We start from the raw sequence: 22,019 nt of genomic DNA on the forward strand, positions 1-22,019 counted from the left end.
TCTTGTACAGTAGGTGAGCACCACATCACCCCGATGCAGTGCTTCTAAGATATACAAGGGCATGACTGGCTTGAGATTTATTGAGGAGGGGCTGGTACACATGTGCATTACTAACATCAGACAAAGAAATCGTTCAACCAACAAGGGTTACAGAGCAACGTTCACTAAAGCACAGTTGGAAGGGGATTTGGGGGCTGAAGCAGGCCAATATGGCCGCTTCGAAACAGATTTCCTTATACCCACAATGCACTGACAGCAAAGAATGCCTCTATTTGGTTGGTCCACACACTGGGAAGAGGTACAGTCGCGCACCGGATTGAAGGAGCAAGGTTTTGTGGTTTCTTTGTGGTATTTCCATCTGGGAGGGGGGCTACCAAAGCCGTTTCAATCCTGTGTAAGCGTTGGCAGCTGGATTTGTGATTAGTAGTAAGAGTATTGGCAGCTGCCCGCGTAAGCTCGAGTCAGAGAATTAACAGTCTTGACTCGCTGGTTGTCCACAATGGATAGATATGGCTTAGTTCAGTTAGGCCTTTTTAGTCTATACATGTGGAGATGTTACTTTCCCCCCCTTGATTTATTTTCTAAAAAAGGTTTATTAGCATCTGCTTGCTGCTGCTGCAGCTGCTGTAACTTTATTTTGTCCAGCTTCCCATGGCACATTCCTTTTTAAAGCAGTCTGTAGTTGATGCCTCCAAAGCTCAGCAGCCTAGAATACAAAAAACCCACTTAATCCTAATGGAGCAGCCAGGGGTAGTAGGAGTAGCAGCAGTGGTAATGATACTGCTCCTTGCCCAGAGCGTTGATTGCAACTTTCTGGATCCAGTTTGCAACTCCGCTTCTCCTCGCACAAGATACCAGTGTAGGCGGCAGGGCACAAGCAGCGGACGTTGTTGTGGCACGTCCCACCGTTCTGGCAAATCTGAACCTCGTTGTCGCAGACATTTGCTGCAAGATGAAGCAGGAAGGAAAGAGAAAAAGCATAATCAGTGTAAGTGAATCTGTCATACGAAGCAATGGGGAGAAAAAAAGACATAGGTTGCACTGGAATCAAAGCATTCTTTGAAATATTTCAGTAATGAGTGCATTTACTTGTGAGTAACTCATGGTTATGACTGGCCAGTCAATGTATTTCAGATTGCAGCAAGAAAATGGGCCAACTTGTGTAACTGTAGCCTTTTGTGACTTCATTTTCCCCACAGAAAGTGTCAACGTTCCAAGCAGAGACCAGTTGGGATGAGGCTTAGAGCCAAGTACCCATACACCTAGAAATGAACTGGACTGCACAACAGAGCAATCCGGTGAAAGCTTTACCACACAGCCAGTGGTTATCCACATTAATTTGTGTTCACAGCCCATATTGGAACTCCCAATTGAGTTGTTCAAGCCACCCTTCCTTTCCACAGATTCTGGGAGCTACACTCAACACAAAATCTACAGGGCAACTTAAATGCTTTCGTTATTTTGTACCACCCAGGGAAAAGGCAAATATTCTGTATGGAAAATTGGGAAGCCAGATACATTCAGTTGTCCATATAGTTCACAATGGACTGTACAGTGTTCTCCGTCAGCTGCATGGGCAGTTGGGAAACTAGTTCATGCTGAATATTTTGCTGTTGTGTATTGTGGAGACTGGATATGTTTTATAACAACACATCTGATCCTTTAGCCAAGCTGCATATTTGAAGAAAATCATGTGCTTGTCTTTCTAGTCCTGTTGGGGTTCTTGCTGAAGTTGGGAGGGGCATCACATGGTAGAATGCTCCCTTGTGTAAAATCCTGCCTGTGGGAAACCAGTATGTGAGGGTGGAGGCTTTTGCCTTCTTCCTGGCATACTGATTTCTCATATGCAGAAAAATATAATTGTCCCACCTACCGCATATGTCCTGGAAGAGTTTTGATGCGATTTTTCTGAATACACAGATTAGACTTGAAAGCCGCATGGATGAGCCCAGAGATCACACAGAGACAATCTCACCCAAAATTATCTTTCCCTGATGCAGTGACTATTCAGAAGTATCAAGAAAATCAAAAGACCCACAGGTGGCAGGAGAATAAGGAAGATCAGTCATAGAGTGCTATCTTTCAGTTGGCTCTCAATATGGAACATGCTGGAATCAAAAGCGGTGAATATAGTACTTGAATAAACAAATGGTGCTTGGGATCCAACCTATGTAGCTGAATTGATCCCAAAGCACCATGAACGGAAACGAAATAGCCACTGGCACACATATTACTTTAAGATATTATATTTATAAATAGCTTTATATTATATTTATATTTATATTATTATAAATATTATATTTATAAATAACAGAACAAATAACAAAGCAGATAACGGAATATTAAAGCAAGTATAAAAATCAACAACAGAATCACTATAAAAACCACACCAGTAAAACAGAACAAAGCAGCAGCAATAGCCAATAAAGCAGCAAATATGTTTAAAACATTCACATGGTGCTATAGCAGATAGATGCTCCAGTGGTTCCCATGCTTCTGCTTGTGCTCAATGTTTGATAATGTGTTGCATGAGCAGGACAATTATCTACTGTGAGGCGTAATAATCCTTTCCATAATCAGAAGCATGTCTGTGAGTAGAACACCCTTGAATCTCACACATTAACTAGGTTTATACAGCATTTTTGTTGAGTAAGCTTGCAGACTCATCCACTTTGGACTACAGGTGACAATGGTCCTGGCCCAAAGAAGTCACATGCAACTCTGAAGTTTGTCTTGCAACGGTTTCCAGGTTTTTAAACCAAATGGTTTCCCCCATGTTTCCTTCTGTGAAGAACTTTGAGCACAGGACTCCAAAAGGCTATAGAAATATTAAGAATTGCTTGCATGTAAATTACTGCTTTGGGTTGAAGCTTAGCTTTAATATTTGCATCCCGTTAAACTGAAATAGACACCATAACCATGTTTTGAGATTAATGGCTGGTTCATTTGTTGCAGACATTTGTTAAGCATCCAGGCTGTGCTGAACTACTGTGAACATTAGCGGATGCAACACTTTTCACTGTCTAGTCATGAGCAAGCTCCCGGATGCATTAGGTCAGTAAAAAGCTTCAACCGTGATGATACTATTGTTATTGAACTGGAATTATATGTATATATAAAAGATAATAATTGCAGTAAACAGGACAGAACTAGTGCACAACAAAAACTGCCAACGTTCTTGCTGAAAAAGAAAACCAGGATGTGACACAAGGACTTGACACTGCAGAAGATAAGTGGAAAGCATAAGCAGGATTAGCATGAGGGCAGTGAGCATGCTCCTAAAAGTCTTGAAAGCAAGTGAATAAAAAACAGAATAGCACAGTTCTTTTTCCTGGATTCTTTTTGAAAGCCAGTGTGGTGTAGGACTCAGACCAGGAATCTTGGATTCAAATTCTCACTCAGCCATGCAGCTAATTAGGTAACTGAATCAATCATTCCAAAGCCTAGCAAACCTAACAGGATTGTGGGGAGGATAAAGTGGCTGGGGAAACCCTCCAAACAATTTGAAAGGTTTACTTTCTGTTGGACAGGACCAAGTCCTTAGTGCAGGGGTTCCCAAAGTGTGCATTGCACACTCAGAGGGGCATTGTGGGATATTCCCAGTGGCCCCTTCTACCTATTCCCCTGGGTGCACTATCTTGAATTTCACAAAATCTCATGAGATCCAAAGTGGTGGTGTCCAAATCTCACAAGCCTAGTAAATTTCACAAGATTTGGGCACTGCTATCGTGGATCTCACGAAATCTTGTGAGATTTGGGTGCCATCATCTTGGATCTCACCCAGCTGAGCTGGGAAAAAGAGGCTGTGGATGGCATTGTGGCCCAGATTAAGTTTAGGAACCACTGCCTTAGAGGCAGTATTACAAGCTATCACTTTCTAAAAGGTCCTGTTGAGAATACTCTGTCGGAATGTGATGACCTTTCAGGAATGTCATCGAACACTGCTGCAGGTAGACTTGGAGTACAGCCAATGACAGCCTTCCAGCTAGCCAATAGACTTCCCTCAATTTAGTGATTAGGTTAAGGGGCCACATTCTTTCCTTACTTGAGACAAATTGCAATCAAACATGAATTGTTCATTGGAAGAATCTGTCTAGTATAATGACTGGGGCCTGTGCTCTATCTAACTTATCACTATTATGACTTTAGGTGACATATGCAGTGCCACCATATTTTTTACTCAGATGTCACAGTGCCTGAAGATATTTTATTAAAATTGGGGAATATGAAAGAACTGTCTCTTTTTCTCTGGGAGTTTTAGCTTTCTTCAGGGTTCAGATACTTATGATCTTAATAATTAGGTTCCTTAAGATCCTAATAATACTTGCAGGTTGCATGCAAATTATCTGGAAAATAGCTTAATTGTGTATCATCCTGTGCAGACAACTGCCATTCTCATCATCAGCCCCATATCATGTCCTCCCCCAGCAAATTCCTCAGACCTGCTTGCCTGTTCTAGACATTTCTCTGATGCTTAGGGCTTATCAAGGTAAGATGCGGTACAGGTTCTATACACAAATATAATGGAAGTTTGTATATATGGGTTGTAAGGACTGCCATCTGGATCCTGGTGGGTGAGTCTAACATAGGTTGCACAATAGCAGTGCTTGGAGAAATTGCTCATCTTGATATTGTCTAGCTAGACAGGATCTTTGTTTCTAGTGCACAGCTGACTACTAATTTTGTGTATGCAAATGAGTTGAATAATAATGCTCTTCTACTTCCTCGCCAGCAGGCCATATCGTAATTAATATGAGGGCAACCAACAGGCAGCATCTAAACATGTTTTTCCTTCGTCACCTTCCTTTGTTATTCCTTTTACAGTGCTAATGTATTTTTTATGACCCATTGACATAACACTGAAATGCATCCACAGTTTCTGATCTGTAAATGTCACAACTGCATATTAAGTTATAATAAATGCTGCTTGCTCAGGGAATTATGTTGATGATGACCATATGTCTGCATTTTAGCCTCCTTTAATATAGCACACAAGGTGAACCTAATTGGCTGTATTTATACTGCAAATGTAAACTAAGGGATAATAAACCATAAAGCAAAGTCTGATGAGATTTCAAGTCTGGGAAATGTTTGCCTAGAGCAGTAGAGGCAACAAGTGCACAAATAACAAACTAGATTTTTGGGATATTCATGGCAAGATGATAACACATTGGTAGTGCATGTAGAGGGTACATAAGAACAGCCCCGCTGGATCAGGCCAAAGGCCCATCTAATCCAGTTTCCTGTATCTCACTGTGGCCCACCAAATAAGAACATAAGAAGAGCCCTGCTGGATCAGTACCAGATTCAATCCTTGGCAATGCCAGGTGGGGCTAGAAAAGCCCCTTCCAAAACCCTGGAGAGCTGCTGTCAGTTAGTATGGACAATACTAAGCTAGAGGGATATATGGTCTGACCTAATCTGGGAATGTTCCTGTGGCAGGTGTTTAACTAAGAATCTTCTGGCTGGTTCATACACACACTTGATGACATGGCAACTTAGGGTCCAATTCTATCCAATTTTCCAGTGCCAGTGCAGCCATGCCAATGGGGCATGCACTGCATCCTGCAGTGGGGAGGCAGTCACAGAAGCCTCCTCAAGATATGCAAACATTTGTTCCCTTAACTTATGGCTGCACTGCTGGAAAGTTGGCTGGGATTGGGCCCTCAATGTGTGAACTGAATGGTATTACATCTGATGGGTCCAATACATTCTGTTCATTGTATCTGATTTAGTATGTATTACTGTTGTATTAGATCCATTCACAGATTAAGCATGGAAAAGTACCATATTTTGATAGATGTTAATTCATTTGCACTTGCAGCAACCATTTTTTCTTTAGTCCCAAGTACCTCTGTGTTAGATGGCCGTTTATGCTGCTTCTGCATATTTCCATTTCATGGGCAGGTCTTGCAGGAATATGCTGACTGTAAGGCCCTGCTTTGCTTAGTGATAAGTCTACTGGTATAAGCATATTTGAAAGCAGCAACTCTGGTCTGGATGTCTCTCCTTGTTTCCCTCTTTTAATTTGGGCAATAGCGGGGTGACGTATCTGTGACATCAATATTGGTCATTGCTAGCCTTGAATAATTGAGTGGAAATCAATAGGTAATTAAATACCCCTCTTCAACACCATCTGAGATCCTTTCCATAATGTATGAACCTGAATGCAGATCAGGATATTTTTCCAATGTTTGCCTATTTTGTATAGCAAGTACATTTGGCTTTAACTTACGTCATTTGCATAGCATTTGGTCTTTTTAAAAGAATGGATTCTTGCTTGTGCCCGTGATTTTGTAAGCACGAACTACTCTAAGATGATTCAGTATTTTTTTTAAAACCCACACAGAAATATTTCTCACTCCAATAGCATTATAATGACATGTTTTGTGATGATGAATCTGTTTTGATTCATGTTTTGTGAAACTGTGGGTTTGGCTCATTCTAGATACTTAGGGCCAAACGTGACATGCATCATTTAATTTGGATTTCACTTTTAAAGTAGAGTAGGCCCCTAATATAGATCAGATCAATGGCAAGCAGGTTGACAATGGAAGATAGCTTTTGCCTCTGAGCTATCTTCCCACTGAAAATCTTCACCAAATCTACTATAGGAAGCCAAAGACCCCATGTTCCTTTTGAGATTTTCTAGGGGACTGCATAGTTCTTAGTAGGAGCAATTAGCTTGAATGTGTTGCTTTTAGGCCTGGATTGTTAGGGTTTGCTCAGCAGACTGCAATAGTCACAATTTTCGCACACTCTCCAAAACACACACAATTTTTGTTTCATTCCATAGGCTTTATACTTGAAGGTTGAGCAAAGCCAGCCATATCTTTCCAAGATCAACAGCACAGAATGTATTTCTTTCTTGACTACAGAACTTGCACCATCATTCAGGAAAAAGAAAAGGTATTTAAATATATGAGCTATATAAGCTTTAATAGGATTTCAGGAAGCTAGCTTCTCAGGGCAGAAGTTCAGGACAGTTCAGCAGAAGTGAACAGTAGGCAACAATGGTTGGCCCAAACCACCTACAACAAGGATCTAGCAGTGATCTTCAAAGTTTCTGTTTAAGAGAATGACAACGAGCTAGTTGCATCTTTTGTATCTCTACTAAAGACACTTCCTATCTAGAGTTTTTCCCTTTGGGCTTCTGAAATTGTGTTAAAGATATATGTTTCGTTTGGTTGATTTGGTTTGGTTTCTGTGACTTCAAGTCTACCTTTCAAATCTCATCTGAATTCACATAATGCAAAAGGAAGGACCCCCCCCCCTTTTTTTTTTTAGTTAGAAATTAGCCAGCTTTGCTTTTTCACTGCTCTTTTCCTAACTTGGAGGCAGAGAGATGTGATGGGTGATTTAGGAGAAGTTGTTGACATAGCACATAATACTCTTTAAGAGAGGAAAGAAAAGCCACCGTGATTTTGCACACTAGAATTTACTGTCAACGAAATGCAAATAATTACGCCTGTGATTCCCATTGAGGGTACCTGAAACTGCCACTTGTTTTTGGATACTCTCATTTGATAGCTATATAGTAAAACTGGCAAGGCCCTATTCTGCTACATCTAGGCCTTGTTATCTAGCTACTTCAAGCATTGCACAGCAAGTATGCAGAGTCCCCAACTCAGTAATTCAACTGCTGTACAATATGAGGAGTTACCTCTGCAGAAGAAAATCATAGATCTGATCAGAATAAAACTGAAATCCAGACAACCAGAATTAACTAACACAGTGGGAATAATTCACTGGCAAAACACTGACCTAGAATGCCTCACAAATTCAAGGCCACAATGCAAGGAGGAGTAGTTGTTGTCTCTGTAGCATTTGGCAGTCCTCTCTCAACAAAAAGGTAGAGCTCAACTTCAGACATATTTAAATGTCTGTCTATGATGTAAACTCTGGGTGCTCTCTGTGACTAATACGGCTTTTGAAATATACCACATTCTTTATATTATTTGATTTACATATCATTATTTGATTTACATATCAGGGCAAATCAAAGATCAAAAAGCACTTGCAGAGATGGTCAGAAAATTGCCAAGCCGATGCCTAAAGACACAATGTGTTTGCTGCTGAAGAATGAATTTTCTTGAGTTAGAACCAAGCTCCTTTTCTGAAAATGGTCATTAATAAAATACTGAAATCTTCAGTAGCTTAAGACTTCCATTAATAAAAAAGATGGCATTGCTAAAAATCAGGATATATTCACAAGAAACTTTGTTTTCTAATTCCAGGGTCATTAGTTGTTGCAGATCCAGCAAGAAAAGTACGTTGACAAATGTGTGGGAAGAGGGCGCTGGGACAAGGAAATCCACTTCACGGTCTTGGGGGAAAATGAAGGATGGGCTATGCAACCTGAGAGAACACCTTTGGGCATGCTATGGCTACATGGAACTCTGGCATGTCAAAAACGACACACACCATCTTTATATTTCAATGCGATTGGAACAAGATTTAAAAATAATATTTCACATATGAAGCTAGTCACATAACTGAAAAAAAATCAACTAAATGCAACAGTATAATTTAGCTCCCAGTCTCCTTATCACATCTACAGATGCAAGACTTTACTTCCAGGGTCACTGTACCCTTACAGTTAGACAGAACAGGTGCACTTTGTAATGTCGGAGTAAGACAAGATAAGCCACACCTCACTAAGGACTGTAAGCTGAGCATGCTCGGTACTTGCCAGATGGGGGCTGGAGTCTAAGAGCTTTGGAAACAACATGCAGCGAACACAGAAGACGGAGAGGAGGGAGAAGAGGGCAGGGCGGCAGTAGCCACTCTCGCAGTCCCTCTCATCAGTGCTCGAAAGTTAGATAGGAATGGGTCCAAAGTCAGTGGGTATCAGTACTCCGCAATAAATGTGCTGTGTTGTTGATTTTGGATTTTACATGTCCATTTATGCTAGTGTAAGATTTCTCCCCCCCAAATTTGCATGGTTAGCAATCTAGCTATTCCAAATATAGATAAAGAGCTATTTATATTTAAAAAATGGAATATGAATAACAGCACTTATTCTCTTGCATAGCAATAACTCTTCCTTTTTAGAAGTGCCAGTCATTTACTGGAGTAGGACATATTACTGTAAGTTTTTAGTACTTAAAATCAAGCAAAAGGGAGCAATTTGATTATTTGATGATACGAAAAAATACAAGACCTTATTCTAGTGATAGGAGAACATGAATTGTTCTTTATAACAGCAAATCTAGGTGGAAAAATATCTCACAGAGTGATATAGGATGGCTGAGAGTTCAAAAAAGTATAGGAATGACCTTTGAGAAGATGAGTTAATTAATAACCTGCCTATTTGAAGAATAACAAAAAAAATTAAAGATGAGCTATGGTGGCAGGAAAAATGACAGGTACCTCCTTGATAATATATCTGAAAGAGACCTGCTTGCCCACTCAATTTGAGATGAAATAATTTTAAAGCAAAACAATTACTTGAGAACATTGCAGAATTCAACTCACTGATCCTCATCCTATGAATGTTTACTCCGAATTAAATTTCAATGAATGCAGTGAAACTTATCCCCATGCATAGGACTGTAGCCTTATTTCAAAGTGACTCCACTGAATTCAGTTACCACTTTGAATTCAGATCTGTGATGAAGGAGTATTTATTGGTATCATTCAGCTTTTGGACTGCCACATTATTTTAAACCAGCTTTTGACCTGAATCCAGGCAATGCTCTAGGAGCAAGTCAGTACTACAACCAAACTGACAATTACAATAAGCCCAGGTTGGGGCAAAACCATATCAGAGGACCAGGACTTTAGCAAAGCATAGGTTCTGCCCTGGGACAATAACACAGGGCAACACACATTTTGCTTCCTTAAACGTTACACCAATTCCTGGGTATATTTGGGGTACCGATTCAAAAAATGGCATCTGTTTTGCCCATCACGTCTAGTTTTAGAGACATGGCATAGCCTCTTTAGTGACTGGTTCAAGCATCTTCCTCATGAGGAAGGCTACATCATGGCTTCCTCACAAGGAAGCTGCTTGAACCATTCACTAATGAGGCTATACTATATCTCCAAAACTAGACATGATAGGGCAAAATGGATGCCATTTTTTGAATTGGCACCCCAAATTCATATCAAATCACCATAAAGTTTGGGAAAAACTTTTCTGATCCTCAATTTTGTAGGCCTGTGAGAACAGAATTAGTTTTTAATTTTGTGTTCAGAAAGTTTTAATGTTAAATGTTTAATTTAACATACCCCACAATTAGGCAACTAGGGGCCCAACCCTATCCAATTTTCCAGGGATGGGGCAGCCATGCCAATGGGGTGTGTGCTGCATCCTTTGGTGAGGAGGCAGTCACAGAGCCCTCGCCAATGTTAGGGAACATGTCATCTCCAGGCTGCAATGTAGCTGCACTGGTGCTGGAAAGCTGGATAGGATTGGGCCCTAGAACTCTTCTGAAAAAGAGGAACAGGGAGGGGAGGACATAAGAAAAGTCAGACCTGATGTTGAGGACCTATATTTAAAATGATTGCAAGAATCCTACACTCTCTAGATTGATGGAATATTCTATGCATACAGTGACTATGTGGCTATGCTGTAGACAGCACAAAGGGGTGCTGAAGTAACAAAAAAGGCCAGAGAGAGGAAAGGGAAAGTAGCAATGGAGGAAAGGAAAGGGAATACAAAGTCTGACACAGCTCAAAAGAATGAATGGGTATACGTATACTTGAGATAGAAATAATAATCTCACCCATAGAGTCATTTTGACAGCCCTGACAGAGGATAACAAGAGATTGCTTTCTAAAATGGATGAGATTGAAAATAAATCCAGGATTAGTCATTTTAGAATGGCTGTTGTTCCAGAGGGGATGGAGTCCTTCAATCGCTCTTACTCAAGGGGAAATGGTTAACTAAGCTTGTACAATTGTCTGATTTAGATCGAGTGCTTTCAACAAGAAGGGCAGGAAGGAATCCTCAGTTTCATCCGTGTCATAAATCCTTTTGATTGCCTTTGGATACCAGGTATCTCCTAATAAAGTTCCAAAAGCTGTTGGAGTAACTTGAGGGGTACATTCAAATGGGAGGAGACTGGGGAAAGCAGCAAAAATGATAATTAATTCCAAATACACCAGATTTGTAATGAAAGGCTGAAGGAACTCTTTATGATAAGCATTGGAGGGAAGGTAATAAATTATACAATGGTAAAAAGGGTCAAATGAAGATAATAGCATGATACAGCAGTTATGAATGTGGTAAAATGTTCCCGTAAGGAAGTAGATCAAATCTTTTCCCAAACAGCTTTAGGTTGGATATTTTTTCAGACCCTTCCTGAGTTCTCAGCTGCAAGAACTGTTGTGCAGTGCGGGGGGGGGGGGAATAACAGGGATGAAAAATGTAGAATCTTCTTCCCTGAAGATACTGACAGCCTAATTTTTGATGTGTGAAATCCATTTGTTCCGATGTCAAGCCTTGGAGAGTAGTAAAGAGCCAGGAGGGCGGGAAAGCAAATTGCACCATTGTCTGGACTGGGTCTGAGGGAAAATCTAGTCCAGTCTCACTTGGAAGTCTTAATGGTCCTGCCAGATTAGAGGACTCCGGAGCCTGAGAGGACATTATAGCCTAGGGATCATTCTTAGTTGCAGATTCAAGTGGCTCATCACACAGGACAGCAGAGCACAGACCTAAAGATTATCATTTCTAAAGCTGGTGGATTCTGACACAATAATAGATAGCTTTTTTTCTGTCATTCCCTACTAACTGGGCAAAGGGGCACTTTTTGAAGTGCTGCACCTCTTATATATAGCAAGGAAAGAGTAACTGTCCCTCTTCACCCCAGCACAGTGTCCATCCTAGTGGCTGTTTGCAGTCGTTCCTCTGCATCTTTTTAGATTGTGAGCCCTTTTGGGACAGGGAAACATTTAGTTATTTGACTTTGCCTGTATACCGCTTTTTGAACTTTTTTTGGTTGAAAAGCGGTATATAAATATTCTAAATAATTTTCTACTTATGAGCATTTATTTTGAATGCACCCACACATATTTTAAACACGTGGGGCTTTGGTATCCACTGTGGATCCATTCCTGGACCTCCCACAGATACCAAAAATTGTGGATAATCACATTCACAATCTTCTGCCCTTTAAGCCTCTGAAGGGGACACTCCGGGGGACTTCCCCAGGCCTCAGAATGCCTTAAAAGGCATAAAAATGTCACTTCTGGTTTCCTGAGGGAAGCTGAAGTTGTATTTTCTCACATCTACTGGCCATACTGAAACCTGCAGAGTCTGTGGGCAGATTTGCGCTGCCTTTGCAGGCTTCAGAAAGCCCTCCAGAAGCAACCAGAGCACAGCTCTGGTTGCCTTTGGAGAATTCAGGTGGGGCCCAGTCTGGCCCAATGCGGGTCTGAGAGACCCACGTTGAGCCAGATCTTTGGATGTAAAATCCACTGATAAACAGGCTCCAGCTGTATTGTACATCCCAGGGAAAATGAGTTTTCAATGGTTCTATACTCCAAGATGCAGTATATGATAAGATTGAGCGAAATAGTCCATATTCTCTGATCAAAATAGCAATGTTAGTAGGTTAGAAACATTTCTCAAAAAAAAAATAAAAAATCAATTTTCACTGCTTGACAGCCATTGTTCCCCCTTCTTGCTTTCCCCTTCCTAGATGAGATGAGACACACATGGGGCACTGCAGCCATTTGGGGCTTTTGATGTAGTCCATACAATAACCCTGTAAAGTAAATAAATGTTATCCCTATCCCTATTTAGCAGCAGGGGATCTGAGTTTGAGAGGGAGAGAGAGAGAGAGAGAGAGAGCTTCCCTGATCAAGTAATGGCAAAGCTATGTTTTGAGCAGGAAAGTTCTCAGTCTCTTCTGCCATCAGGACTCCACTGGGAGGTGTCCTGCCTTTGTCCATAATGTCCAAGAACTGTGGGAAGGTTTGGCTCAGCCCAAGCATTTAAACATCAGAGATTTTAAAAATGTTCAGAACATCAAAATCCTTTTTTCAGGGAGAGGGAGGGTCAAGAGGAGCATGAGTAAGCACGTATAGGGTGGCTTCTAGGAAAATCTGAATAGAGGGACAGAAGTACTCGGGTAGGTTTACAGCAAGGGAACGTCTGACTTTTTGAACATTTGATGCAGAAATTCAGCCTTTGTTTATTACCAGTTGTTGGATTTTATTTTTTTTCATTAAACAATTCACTGTGTAAGATAGTCAATTTCTATGAGTCTCAAGAGCAGGAATGTATATTGAAAAGCTTTGAGAGATATCTCCTTCCCATTGTACTCCACAAGGTCTGTATCCCTCTACCCAACTAATTTCAATGAGTCTTGATCAAGAGTGGTTCTCAGAAAACTGCATCTATAGCAAGTGAACATTCAATTCAGTCTCTTCTATGCAATCTGGGGCTTGCTGTTGGTGACCATAGAAGAGGAAACCTCTCGGTAATATCACGTTATGCTGATCGCCATTGTTTGTAGTGTGAATCTGTCACAAGGACCTCTGAAACTCTCCCTGGAAAATGCTGGATTTTAGTCTGTTTTTCCATCATTTCAATTATTTGAATGTGTATATATTATTCTCAAGATTTTTTTCTGAAAACCTTAAAATGTAATGTGACAGACTGCCTACTACAGGGGTGCTCAATAGGTGGATCGTGATCTACCAGTAGATCGCGAGGCAAAATGAGTAGATTGCGGAGCCCTGTCTCTCCACTGTTAAAATGTCAGTTTCGTCTAGTGACTAGAGGAAACTGACATATTTAGCTGACACTAAACTGACACTGAAACTGACACTTTAGCTGCTCTTCAGGCATGCAGCAACAAAACTGACTAGACTCCAGCAGGGGCTCCATACATTAAAGGGGGTGTCTGTCAGACGCTTCCTTCCCCCCTGGTGGATCTCCGGGCCTTGCTGGGTTTCAAAGTAGCTCTCGAGCCAAAAAAGTGTGAGCACCCCTGGCCTACTACATCACAATGTAGTCCCATTGCCTTTTGGTCTATATGGCAAGCATGTACATAAAATATATATTTTAATGTGGTTCTGATAAAGAAGGGTATCTGCCTAATGCACATTTGCAAGTCTTATGTCTGCCTTAGAAGAGAAACTTGTTCTGCCTGAACTATGTGTGCAAACTTCAGTTTTTTTTTTATGGGGAAAAAACCCTACACATTTTAATAAGTAGATTAGAATGCGCACGTCAGGTCTGTTATGTAAATGTTCATATGAGACACCTGCTGTGCATAGCAAAATGCTTACGGAAATGCTTTAAAAAGAATTATTACACATTTGGGGAGTGAATGGAGAATCCTTTGAATTTGGATTTTCACACAATGAGAGAGATATTAGATTCCTGTATGCCAATTATTATTCATGCCAATTAAAAACTTTAATTACTGCTTCTCTCTGTATAGATGTATGCAAAAAAACACCAAAAAAATGGTAAGTCAGCTCTATTTTTTAATACTTCTTTGGCATTTAGAAAGTGACTGATAGCACAATCCTGCTCTTCAGCTCTGCTAGCACAGCAGCTACAGTGTTCCAAACATGCGCTAAGTATGTTTGCGACTACTCTGGAGCAAGCAACACTGGTGGTGATGAAAGGCTACCAGTGGAGGCGAGTACTCCACTGACGCGGGGGCAGGGAGTGGGAGGGTGGATAGGAGGCCGGGAGGGAGCATAACAGGACAGAGGGAGGATGGAACAGGGAAGAGACAGGCCCAGGAGGGTGGTGGGATGGGCAGACGAGGCCTCCATCCTAACCGCCTTCTGGCAGTCTTACATGGAGCTGCCCAGATTTGCCCCAGCCATTTATTTGGCACAGATCCAAATAGCCTAAATTGGTTGGAAGTCACCTTATTTTTAAGATGAGTCTTCCTGCTTTATAAAGGTGTTTCTTATGCTGCAGTTTGTTCTGATCCATTTCACCATCATTCCAGTTTCTAATGCAATGCGATTGCCAATTAAGTTTTCTAAAGAAATAATGTTGTGTGCTAGATAAAAACAAAAGAGCTTAGCTGTCCTTCATGGAGAGCTCACCCATATTCCGAACTGGATGTTAAGATATACACGTGTCTAGCTTTACCCCTGCCCCATCCTGTAACATCTAGAGCAGGGGTGGGCAAACTTTCAACTTTAGGGATCCTGGACCTTTAACAATTGTATAGAAGAGGGAATTTCAGCAGGTGCAAGCTGCACCTGCTGAAATTTCCTCCTCTACAAAAGGAGGGAATGAGCTGAGTTGAGCTGAGCCTCCTACCGCTGTTTGTTGCATCATGTTCCTGGTCTCGCTGCCAGGTGGCAGATGTCCAGGGATCCCGCAAGTACTACCTGACACCACTTCAAGTACTACTGGCGGTACCCGTAGCACTGGTTGAGAAACACTGATTTAGAACAGCCCATCTGACTAAGGGCTTTCATGTCTCTTTCAGTAGAGGTGTGGTAAATTTTGAATTCTAGGAGTTCATCACAACAGCCCCCATATTTGCACCCCACTAAGACTATACAGCAACAACAATCAAATATCTTCATTAGAGTGTTTGCTTCTCTTGTCACTTAATTCTATCTTGAATCTGATTATACTTCATTATACTTCATTTACAGTACAATCCTAACGAGGAATTACAACAGTGGAACAGAGGTTCTGCTGTTGTAAATGGCCATATGGTGGCATGCACAGCGCATTGGTGGTGGCCATTTTGGAGCCACTGCAGTAAATGGTAACAGTGTCAACAGCCCACTGTTGCTACTGACTACCTGTGGCACAGCAGTTAAGTCAGTCTGGGGGTGGGCAGGAAGAGGGGCATGTCGGGAGAGTGGAAAGGGGAGGGATGGAGTGGATCCCAACAACCCCAGTGAGAACCAGCATCATATCCCCATTCCCTTTCCTCTTTCTTCACCCTTACTTTCCTTGGTTCTACGCCAGCAAAATGTCTACCACAGATCCAAGAGGACCCATTTAGGTAGCAAAGGCTTGCTCGAAGGTAAGTGGAATAAAAGTTATCATGAGTAGACCTCTGTGATTGCCCCCTCACCATAGGGTGAAGCATGTGCTCAAGTAGTGCAGCTGCACTGGTGGCAGTGGCATTAATTAGGTCTGGGCTGTTAAAGATGTATTTTCTTTCACTCCAAACTCTTGGAGTGTGTTGTAACCGAAGGGTAGGATTAAAAAAGGATCTTAAATAAATATAAAGGGTATATTTGAGTACCAGCCATACTTATTGAGCAACTGTTGATGCCCATAATGAGCACATTGTCTAGATTGGCTCTTAGCTGCAGCAACTGTTACCCTGCACATGCCTGATCTTGTCTGATCTCAGAAGCTAAGCAGGGTCAGGTCTGGTTAGTACTTGGATGGGAGACCGCCTGGGAATACCGGGTGTTGAAGGGCTTATACCATAGTCTTTCGAGACTGAAGGTTGCCAACCTATTCAAGCAAAGTATCTCTTAAGATTTCTGCAGCAGTTTCCTCATCTTAAATATCTGGTCAAGTTCTGAGAAGAGGGGGGAAAGTTGCAGATTAGAAAGAGGAGTCCAAACTTTGCTCTTTTGGTTTTTTTCTGAATTTGTAAGGATATTATTTGAGAGGTGAAATCATTGGGTTTTTATTACTTGGATCCAGCAGTATTGGAAAAGATAAATTACTCAGTAATTCCACTATATGAAAGCTGATTAGAGATGAAACCGTTCTTCCACTTAGAATTTGCAAATTGTACTCAATACATTTGAACGTTTCAGCAAATACATGAACTGCAATTTGTAATCTTTGAAGGCTGATAAAACACCAGCATTTTGTACTTCAAGTAATCAATGCTTTGACATTTCATTATTTCCCCTCCCCACCACCATCATTATAAACTGGACTAACAATCAGTAGTTTGCAAAATGGAACCATCACATTAAAAAATAATAAGGAATGAACGAATGTAAAGCTAACTGAGCAGGGAAAAAAACACAATAACTTTATATAATTCAATAGACTTCTAGTTCTGTCAACTTTAGAAAATGAAATCTTTCCATAAGGGCTTCAAATTTGCTTTTGACTCCCAAATTCTATTATTGCATTTTAAGTGCTGTGTGGTACAGAGTGAGGCAAGTTACAAAACTGCAAAGCCAAAAGGTCATCTAGTTTGACTTGCATCTCATTATGGAAGGTCCAGCAGACTAGATTACAGCATGTCACAAGCTAATGATGAGTGTGCCAGACCTAATGTAACTATAGAAAAACTAGCTTAGTAAAGTATATCCAATATGGCAAATACGTGACCACATGGCCCCCTGGCCACTCACTGGCAGTTCCAGAAAAAAAAGGACGAGGGGCACAGAAGAGGCAAAGCATTGGGGCCCTCATAGTGTCCCCACTTGCTCCCTCAAGGCATAATAGGTGCAAACACTGCCCCCAATATTGACCACCCAAGGGATTATCTATCCTGATGGGCCCCTGATATGTGTGGGCCCTTGACAAGGGTCCTCCCTGGCCAGTCTCTGACACCACCCCTCCTGTGTTGCTGTGGTAATAGCTTTTTGCTTTTATCGCCATAGGATAAGTTGCCTCTTCTCATACAGACATCCCTCCATATCCATGGAATCCAGTATCTATGGCTTCAATTATTTGTGATTCAAAAATTCCCCCCATCGTGCAAATGACTTATCTGCTTGTGACTGCAGCCTTCCTCTCACTGTTCCTAGGTCTACAAGTGTCCTCCCCCCCGATATTCCCCCCTCGATACAGAAACCATGGGTAAAACAGAACCCATAAAAAAGTGGTACAAAAATCCCTCACTGTGCCCAAAATAGAAGTAGGAAGCACTCACAAGAAGCAAGGCAGGGGGCTGTAAAGCGTAACACTTAGCATCATGTTCTTTTCAGCCTTCTGTCTCGCTTTCTGCTTCCATTTTGGAGTCAGTAAAGAGCCAGTGAGACCCAGGAACAGTGACAGGAAGACTGCAATCACAAGTAGATAGTCATTTGCACAATGGGGAATTTTTTTTGCTCATTAAGCAAATGAACCCACTTTTTTATGGGTTCTCTTTTACCCATGGTTTCCATATTGGGGGGAAATATCAGGGGACACACTTGTAGTCTTAAAATTGCATGGATGGTAGCAGGAGGCTTGGATTGGCAAGCCCCGAAGTACTAGAAAATTCTCAGTGAATATTATATAGAGAGTGAAAGAAAATTACAATATCACTTCTGTTAACTAGGCTAACAGGTGAAAGTAGAATTTACAATCATTATGTTGCATATATCCTATAATATATATGCTCACATGAGGTAAAAAGACAGATAATTTATTGCTAAGCCACTGCAGCACTGTAAAATATATGATGAAAGTAAATAACCTCTTTATTGGAAATGTCTTCCACTCATGCCAGTTGAAATATATGATAAGATATTGAAGATACAAACATTTTTTTTAGGTCTTCAGCTAAAGAGCTGTAAGAAGAACCAAAACCAAAATGTTCATAATACTTTTTCTTGAACAACCCATAGCAACACAAACTCAACAGCGATGTCCCTGCTTCTCCAGCAATTAGGTGAAAGTACTAGCACACATTAATGTTAAAATCTGGGAGTGACTACATGGTAACTTACACTAAAAGGGGTCCATGCTTGGATGTATTAGTTTACTGAATAGTCATGTGGTGCAGAGGCCTCCACGGTGTGGGTGACATTCGGTGAAGGACTTACCTGCAGAAGCTCCATGTTCCGGAAATTTGGGGGGTGACAGGATGGCATAATCATGTTGCCCCTTGCCTTCCAGACTATCACGTTGCTTTAAATGCGATCAGCCTGCCTCTGGACCACCTCCATTTGGCAATTTTTGCCAAAACACGACCCTTGGCAAGAGAGTGAGGTGGCTGGGACAAGAGTGGGCCAACAAACACCAGATGGAGGCTTGGGCAGTGTGGTGTCACCCCTCCTCTGACACCTGGTGTAGTCTGCACACCCACACCCCTGTTGTGATGCCACTGATGTGGTATCAGTGGAAGAAGCTCCCAACTAAAGTCTGCCCTGGCATAAACCAAGTGCTACTGATGGCTTGGTTGCTATAGTGACCAGGATGCTACAGCCAAGCACATTCAGCTTTGTGAAATTAAGTTTTCAGTGAAACAATTCATCTGACATGCCAAGTACATTTTCTGAATTTGTACTGCTAATTCAGTAGTGGTGATTAAGGCTGCAATCCTATCCACACTTTGCTGGAAGTAAGCACTACTGAACACAATGGGACTTACATCTGAGTAGACATGCACAGGATTGTGCTGTCAATAACTCAGGTCCGTGGAAGCCTCGTAAATCCTCCTGAAGGCCTCAGAGAGCCACTTTCATGAAGAAATCCAGAATGGGTTTCTCCTGGTGGTATCTATGGCATCCGTGGTGAGTCAAATCCACGGATGCTGGATCCATGGGTACCTGGGGTGAACTGTATGTGTAACATGATGTGGCCGTGTTCTATAACTGAATATTATAAATGTGAGCTAAACTTAGGGCGCAATCCTAACCAACTTTCCAGCATTGACATAGCTGTGCCAATGTGGTATGCACTGCATCCTGCAGTGGGGAGGCAATCAAGGGGGACTCCTCAAGGTAAGGGCATGTTTGTTACCTTAACTTGGGGCTGCATTGCGGCTAAGTCAGCGCTGGAAAGTTGGTTAGGATTGGGCCCTTAATTTTTCAACCATAGTTTGGGTGGGTGACAGACTGATAGCTCTGATACGGTATTGTGCCATCTTGTCAAGGAAACTATCGTGTCCTTAGTACTTCTGTGTGCTGAAGCCAGACAGTGGAAAACTTCTGTGTATTTTTTTGTTCAGCAGAGTTCATGTTAGGCATTCCCATGGCTGCTTTTACTCAAAATGTAATTGTCCTTTGATTTTCGACAGTCTCTACGATTCAGACAGTAACAGCACAAACAATGTGGGCTCAATAGGATTGACCTTTCAGTGTTAATGGATCCCGTGCCTATTGTCTTACTTTCCAAATCCAGTGTTAGTTCCTGAAAAAGCTGCAGGCATTGAACTGTCTCCCTGCTATTCTCTTTATGGATGATGAATTCTTAAAAGAAATATGCACTTCATAGTAAGTGAGTTCAGGTATCCTTTAGGTTAAAAAAAAGGTCATTTTATGATGGATAATGGATAATCTGCTACTTTTGTTCAATGTAGCATCTCATTAGCACAACACCCTGCTGAAATGTCTCCTGCTGGCAATTTAATTTTTTGTTTAATTAATGAGGATGCAATGTATGCTTCTACTCTTAAGTTTCTCTACACACCAAAATCTGTGTGGTGTTATTTGTGGGTAGATGCCAACCCTGGATATCTGTCCTGGGTCTGTTTAGAGATGCTCATGTGAGAGAAAAAGTGTTCCCTTGCCTTTTTAGCAAGAAGCAGCCTGTGACTTTGCATTCATTCAGCCCAATCTTGCACATAATAAAACTGACTACAATGTCAATGGAACTTAACTCCCAGGAGAGTGTGCATAGGATTGCAGCCTTTGTCTCCTCCACCTTGCCACTGACATACCTTTATTTACTTAACTAACTTTGCAGGAAGAATCTAGTGGCTTATCTCTGTATCTCAGTGTTCCCATCTATCACAAACATAATTTTCCCCCCTACAAGTTTAACTCCTTACTATATGCCTGTGTGTGATAGGTTGTGTAGTCTGTGGAATTACTCACATTCTACTCTGTAAGTTCTCTGCCACAGATTCAAAAATTGTCCTTGGGACTGAGCCTCAGTCTTTGCTATCTGTAAAATGAGTCAATGTTTTCTGTATGCTTAATTCCTTGACCATATAGTGTTTGCACATGCTTTCTGAATCTGTTATGGTTGTAGCATGGTTTGTGTTGTGATAAACATAGGAGGTATGTTCAGGGCACTTGTCAGAACATAACATAGCTGCACACCCTAAAGTGAATCCTCTCCCAGACCTGCTACAAATTGTGAGATGCCGCATCCACCACAAACCCAGCAGACTGGGTCAAGAATAACAGGTTTTTCATTTCTGCACCTTATAATGTTAACAGTAATCTTTTAGGTCAGTATCATAATATTGCCCAGATATCTATGAGCTCACCCATCCACTTCTGACTTTTTTTCTCCCTGTAATGTCACCTGCAGAACAGATGTTATCTAGGTTGCCAATTCATCTTGGGAGGCACTACTGATGCCCAAGAGACCTGATCGTATGCCATATTAACTGAGATCTGCAGGGGCCCTCAGCGGATGATTCACAGCACAATCGTCTACATGTCTACTCAGAAGTAAGTCCCATTGTGCTCAATGAGATGTACTCCCAGGAAAGTGTGTATAGGATTGCAGGCACAATCTGTAAAGCCAGTGAATGATGAGAATGAATGTGCCTGGTATTGTTTCAGCCCAGTGTTTCTCACACGTTTAGCACTGGGACCCACTTTTTAGAATGAGAATCTGTCAGGACCCACTGGAAGTGATGTCATGACTGGAAGTGACAACATCAAGCAGGAAAATTTTTTAAAATCCTAGGCTGCAATCTTACCCACACTTACCCAGGAGTAAGTCCCATTAACTATCATTGTTAAAAGAATATACATAGTAGCTTGTTAAAAGTACAGGTCTGTAACATTTCCCCAAATGCAGTCATATACCATGGTAGCATGAAGTTGAATATATTAAAAATAAAATATAGAAATGAATGGGGACCCACGTGAAATTGGCTCACGATCCACAGTTTGAGAAACACTGTTTCAACTAATATCAGTATTTTTAACATCATGGCTGTTTGGAAGGAAGGATATAGCCAATGCAAACCAAGCCTTCTGGGTAGCATCTCAGCAGGCAGCTGCATTTCAAATATTGTGGTTGTGTGTATGGAGGTTACAACCTTGGTTACAACAAGGTTACAACCTTGTAACGTGTTTATTATTATTATTATTATTATTATTATTATTATTATTATTATTATTATTATTATTATTATTATTATTATTATACTTTATTTTTACCCCGCCTTTCTCCCCGAAGGGACTCAAGATGGCTTACAAAACAA

At 41.3% G+C, this 22,019-nt stretch overlaps 1 protein-coding gene and 1 pseudogene across 1 annotated transcript in view; one reads left to right on the forward strand and one right to left on the reverse strand.

Annotated features, from left to right (window-relative positions):
• Positions 1-706: 706 nt before the first annotated feature.
• Positions 707-22,019, reverse strand: part of NTNG1 (netrin G1) — a 280,181-nt gene continuing 258,868 nt past the window's right edge. Inside the window, exon 7 of the mRNA XM_066625538.1 lies at positions 707-945. Coding sequence (XP_066481635.1) covers positions 707-945 — 239 coding nt within the window. The remainder of the gene's footprint in view (positions 946-22,019) is intronic.
• LOC136650096 (5S ribosomal RNA) lies at positions 16,259-16,375 on the forward strand (annotated as a pseudogene).

Source organism: Tiliqua scincoides, chromosome 4 (assembly GCF_035046505.1).
Source record: "Tiliqua scincoides isolate rTilSci1 chromosome 4, rTilSci1.hap2, whole genome shotgun sequence".
In the NCBI taxonomy this organism is placed as follows: Eukaryota; Metazoa; Chordata; class Lepidosauria; order Squamata; family Scincidae; genus Tiliqua; species Tiliqua scincoides.